The sequence below is a fragment of the Erpetoichthys calabaricus genome, chromosome 3 (genome assembly GCF_900747795.2).
Source record: "Erpetoichthys calabaricus chromosome 3, fErpCal1.3, whole genome shotgun sequence".
Classification (NCBI taxonomy): domain Eukaryota; kingdom Metazoa; phylum Chordata; class Cladistia; order Polypteriformes; family Polypteridae; genus Erpetoichthys; species Erpetoichthys calabaricus.
In genome coordinates this window covers 88,127,269-88,133,268 of record NC_041396.2, presented here as the reverse complement: position 1 = coordinate 88,133,268, position 6,000 = coordinate 88,127,269, and the positions used below count along the sequence as shown (strand labels likewise).

General features: G+C 38.6%; 1 protein-coding gene across 1 annotated transcript in view; it reads left to right on the top strand.

The window, feature by feature from the left end:
- Window positions 1-1,714: 1,714 nt before the first annotated feature.
- lamb3 (laminin subunit beta 3) overlaps window positions 1,715-6,000 on the top strand; it is a 60,769-nt gene continuing 56,483 nt past the window's right edge. Inside the window, exons 1-2 of the mRNA XM_028797070.2 lie at window positions 1,715-1,795; window positions 4,368-4,415. Of these exons, the coding sequence (XP_028652903.2) occupies window positions 4,391-4,415 (25 nt within the window). The 5' untranslated portion in view covers window positions 1,715-1,795; window positions 4,368-4,390. The remainder of the gene's footprint in view (window positions 1,796-4,367; window positions 4,416-6,000) is intronic.

Sequence of the window (6,000 nt, the reverse complement as noted above, 5' to 3'; positions counted from 1 at the left end):
GTATGACCATTTAATAGAAAAACATTTACATTGTGTCTGTAACACTTCACATCCACCCTCTGTGTTAACCTTTCCTTTTTTCGATATACAACAATAAATAAACGTTTCTTTGACATGAAAGAGCTGTTTGCAACCTACTTTTGCGGTAATCCCCCATGCCTGGGCCTGCTATGGTGTGCGCCAGGGCGTTGCCTGGCAGATGATTATTGTGTTTGTCTGAGGAGGAGTCAGCCAACCGAACCTAGTTACAGAAGAGTGCGTCAGAATTCTATATCTCCGGGCTACTGATATTAGACATACCTGTCTGTCCCTGTCAGAAAGTTTCTCAATGCCAAGTCAGTCAGTCAGTCAGTCATTTTCAAACCTGCTATAACCTAACACAGGGTCACAGATGGGATTTACATACAACTAGTGTCCAGCAAACAGAAATAATCATAGGTTTTTAAGATGAGCTTTAAGCCACATCCATTAAATTATAAAAGTCAAAAAACAATCACCATCAAGAGTCAGCTTTCTTAAGAGGATCAGGTTTTATGTATTATACTGCCACTAAATGAACTTTAATGGATTCTCCATGTACCAAAAGCCTATTGATAAGATGTTTGCTGTCTGTAAACATTGAAAACATGGTCTTGAAAATCAAGTATAAGGCAGATGCAACTGCTAGCCAGTCTATGCTCTATTAGGATGTCAGTTTGCCAAACTGGAAGTCGTGCCAGAAGCAGGTGATGGGGCATCAAGACCATTAACCTATCCCATCCATTATCCAACCCGCTATATCCTAACTACAGGGTCACGGGGGTCTGCTGGAGCCAATCCCAGCCAACACAGGGTGCAAGGCAGGAAACAAACCCTGGGCAGGGCGTGCACACACACACACTAGGGACACTTTAGGATCGCCAATGCACCTAACCAGCATGTCTTTGGACTGTGGGACGAAACTGGAGTACCCGGAGGAAACCCATGCAGACATGGGGAGAACATGCAAACTCCACACAGGGTGGACCCGGGAAGTGAACCCGGGTCTCCTAACTGCGAGGCAGCAGCGCTACCCACTGCGCCACTCCTATCCCATGGACTTTGTCATTTCATTAGTCAATCCATATATATGCTCTGTGGAAAAAAAGGCCTCCTTAAACTGAATTTGTCTGAGTGTGTGCCCTGTGGTGAACTGCCATCCAGGTTAGTGCCACATTCTGCCTCATCATCACTGCTGCTTTAATTCCCTCATTCCATAGCCATCCTTCAATCGAAGAAGCAGCGCTGAACTTTCAGTTGCTCTTTCATATCTATCTATCTATCTATCTATCTATCTATCTATCTATCTATCTATCTATCTATCTATCTATCTATCTATCTATCTATCTATCTATCTATCTATCTATCTATCTATCTATCTATCTATCTATCTATCTATCTAAGGTTTTCAGAAAGAAAGAAATCCTTCCACTGGACAACAAATGACTATTAATTATTTCTCCATTAATATTACTTCTTCATTTTTAGATGTTTTCTACATTTTAACTTACATAGCTTTTTTGATGTATTTAGTACAATAGAGAATATTCCAAAATCAGTGTGTAGGTGAGCCGGATGAATCCTGAATGTTTCCATATTACAGCTCAGACTTGGCTAGCTTAAAGGAAGGGAGGGACCGTATTCCTGGTTTTCTGACACATTCCTGCATCATCACCGCACCCTTACACAGGTGAGACCGCTCTTAAATACAGAGGAAAAGCTTGTGCAAAACATTTTACTGTTCATTTGTGCACCAGTGAAGACACAACTGGGACTGGTAAGTGCATCCTTTTCACTGATTTTTCTCTTTCTGTCCCCTCTGATGCATCGGTCTGTCAATTCTTACTCCGTCTCTTTAGCCTCTCTCTTTCCAGCTACTTTTCTTACTGTCACTTCTCCCTTTTGCTCAATTGACTTTACTCCAACACTTTCTCCCATTTTTATTTCTCTGTAGTATATTTTGGTATTCTGTTTCATATTTGCAATACTTGATCCTGATCAGATTGTATTCATATATAAAATTTCTCCAAACCTTATTCTAGAATTCTTTTTTTCACCCCTCTGTATTTTGTTAGGTGCCTTGTGTCCTACTGTCTGTCTGTTCAGTATCTCTCTGCCTGTCTGTCCTCTTGATCTTTGCCTATCTCTCTTTCCTCATTTACTTGTCCTTCTGTTATATCAGCCTCTTCCATGTCTTACCCTGGTCATTTTGTAATGACCTATGTGTCATCTCTCTCCTTTTCACTTTACTTGTTTATTTTCAAGGATTAGTTAGACTTAAAGTCATTCTCCATCTGTTCATTAATGATTCTATCAATCAGACTTTTCAAAAACCTTTCACATTTTATTTAGAAAGTCTTGTAATGTTACGTGATAATCCATCACTTCAATCTCACACTGTCGTCTATCAGGTTGTCTACCTGTTGCTTTGATTTTTGTTTTCACTTTTCCATTTTGTTTGCTTACTGCTCCTTCTGCCTATCAGTCTGATATGTTTATCCTTCTTTTTGTAATTGTGTCTGTCTCTTTATCTGCCAATCAGTTTCACAAGAATCACCGGCTATCTTTCTGTCTAGGCTTTCGATTCGAATTTTGTGTTTGTTTATTTATCTCCCAGTTCTATTGACCTCGGTCTTCATGCGTCTTTAAGTATCCCAATCTGCCTCTCTATCTTTTTAGCCACTTAAGCCCAGTCTTGTCTGTCTGTTCTGCTGCCTGCCAATTACCTGTTTTTAAAACAGCAGGCCTGTCTGTTATACCTTTCTGTTTTTATCTTAAGATGTCCTTGCTACTTACTATTATTATCCCATTTCTATTCATCTCTATAGCCATTGCATCTCTCTTTTGTTAATTCGATCAGTTCCATTTTTTGGGCTTTTTTTATTCTGTTTACGTATCTGTTTATCATTCAGAATGTTTTTATTTTTTTAAATTAGGAAAAATGTGTATTTTTGTAATAGCCTTAGCCTTAACTATCTGACAGTAATTACCGAGCCATAAATCTTAACTTTATACAGCATTTTCACAGTAAACACAATAACAAGGAGCCTTACAAAGTAAATGTTGCATTTAAGTTCAATCAGAGAAACAACTTGCTCTGTCCTTGAAAAAACAAGCTTTTGATTGGGAATCTTCACTTGGAAATTTTGAAATATTTTTGTTATCCGATTTCGACTAAGATATGACCTCACCACTACTTCATAACTCCCATTAAAACAGACACAGCAAGAGAAGAATACCAACTTGTATAAGAAATCAAAACAAGTTAGGATTACAAAATAATACCGCAGGATAAACACGAGACTGACAAAGTGAGTGGAGCCTACAAATTTAGTTAAACATATTTTAGAATTAAATAACAGTAGGAGTTCATTGAACTGTGCAGCTGAGTGCACATCATTACTCTGGATATAAAAGACTATGTAATAAATTAATAAATGCATTATAAGACAATATAAAATCACATGGCTAAAGGTGACACTTCTATTTGGATTTGAATGTTATTATCCATGGAATCTCAGGACCTCACTGAAGGAAGGCACTGCACCAGCCAGGAGCCACAGAAGTGTTACTGTATCTGAGAGGTGCAATGAACTTGTGAGAATGCTAGTGAGGTTCCTGCCTTCTGTCCAAAAGCACTTTAAGAATTCAGACCCCCTTGTTCATTTGAGTTGGACTCTACGGCTGACATACTCAAAAAAATATTAACAACAAAAACATGTCAAAAAGATTGGGATTGCATTCCAATTTATCAATGAATCTCTATGGGAAATTAAAAAACCATAATTGGTACATAATTGGTACTGCACCTCCTGATTTACAAAGAATATGAAACTAAAATCCAGCTTCAGGAAGCCACATTGCTCAACTTATTGCAATTGAATAACTTAACATTTCATATCTGCATGTATAAGCTATGGACCCAAAGCCTTCAAAGCACTGTGAAATGAAACACCTTATCAACCCCAATTCCAGATGTTGCTTTCTTTCTTTTTCACAATAATAATTTATAAATGACTCACAGGGACTTTTGCCATTTGCCTGTATGCTTATTTCGATATCTCACTACTATTCAGCTTATTTCAGGAGCTCAAATTACACCCTCCAGATCATCTTCTCAACTTGGCAATCACATGCCCGGTCTTCATTTTGTACAAATTGGGAAAGAAGAACACTACGTTCAAAAAATAGGATTTGCTCTATTGAATTGTAGTGGGAGAAACTTGTTTTATTTGCTATGAAAGGTGTTATGTAAAGCAAAGCTTAATTTATGGCTTTCTTGTATTTTCATTTTGAAATGCTGTTTCTTGAGTTTTTCTCCCCCTTAATCTGATTGTTTTTACTCATAGGTGCATCCTTTACCGAAATCAGCATGTTAATTTTTCTCCATTGTTTGGGTAAGTGTTGTGCTGTCTTCTTATTTACTTAACCTAAATAAAAACCATTCAGGTCCATTGAGTTTCATGTAAAGGAATAACAGACTTATAATAAGGTAATATGATGGTAAAGAATAAAATTCATAAGTGGTGCTAAACCTCCAGCACCCCAAGGATTTACATGAGCTCTCAGTACTTGTCAGGCAATATCTGAGGTTAGCCATCATACAGTATATATATATATATACTAAGCAAACCAGCCACCATGGTGCAATGTTAGAGGCTGAGGTTCGTTCCCTGTAAGGGGAAGCAAATGTGCATACAACTGATGAGCCCCAATTAGGACGAAACACGTGTGATCCATCATAAGGTGAATCTTGGAAGCCGTTATGAAAAAGAGGATTCTGGCAAAACTGGTTGCCAGCATGAAAAATCCCCTCCAGGAGACACTCTCTTGGACCACTTTAACCCACAGGTCCATTCCACCATGGTGTGCTAAGAAGCACCCCTGGGGCTCTTTTTTTGCCCACTGGTTTCAGGCAAGTCAATGTTTCCACCTGGTCCACCTGAAGTTTATTTTTATTTATTTATGTATGTTTGCATTTATTTATTCATTGATTGACTGATTGATTAGCTGTGTTATCTGTACTGTGAATCTGTATCCTTGTTTTTCATGCATCAGAATTTCCCCATGGGATTAATTAAACCTATCTATCTATCTATCTATCTATCTATCTATCTATCTATCTATCTATCTATCTATCTATCTATCTATCTATCTATCTATCTATCTATCTATCTATCTATCTATCTATCTATCTATCTATCTATCTATCTATCTATCTATCTATCTATCTATCTATCTAGTGGTCAGGTTAATTTCAAAGAAAAAGTCTGAGTTGCCTCAAAAGCATATTGTAATCTTTTTAGTTAGCCAATACAAGGTGTCATTTTGCTTGACTTTTCACTTCTTTCATAATGGTTAACACGGTACAACACCTTAGTACTAAAGAAAAAGTCTGAAAACAAAAAATGCCACACAATGGTGTGAAATACCAAAATACAGGCTATAGCCTTTTTTTTAACTGTAACTGCTGTTTGGTCTTGCTTTGAGGAACCCCGTCTTCTGGCTCGTACCAAAGTGTGAGACAACTCCTTCCGGCAATGTCCAGCTTTATATGACTCAGCCCGTAAGGGACAAAGTCAGATGCCCTCACTGGGCATCTTCTTGGAGCTGAGGAAGAAGAAGAAGGAGGCAATAATGTTAGTGACAGTGTCTCCTCTCTTCTTGGAGTGGTACTACATACCTCCGATGAGCCTGGAAAGTGATGCTGAGATGCACGTGCGTGTCTATACATATATATTACTAGGTGTTTTGCCCCCTGATCGCTTCTCTCACCAACCCCCCTGGCTTGTGCTACATGCCAGCCACTTCGCGTCTCTGCCACTCACATTGTGAAGAGGGAGGCTGAACGCTCCCCAAGGAGGCGTGGTCGCTCCTCCGAAACCCCTTCTTAAACTGTGATGCAATGGGAAACAAATAGTTTTTTTTTATACCTCCTCTTTGCTCAATCAGCTGCTGGCTTGCTGCTGCTTGCCATGTGAT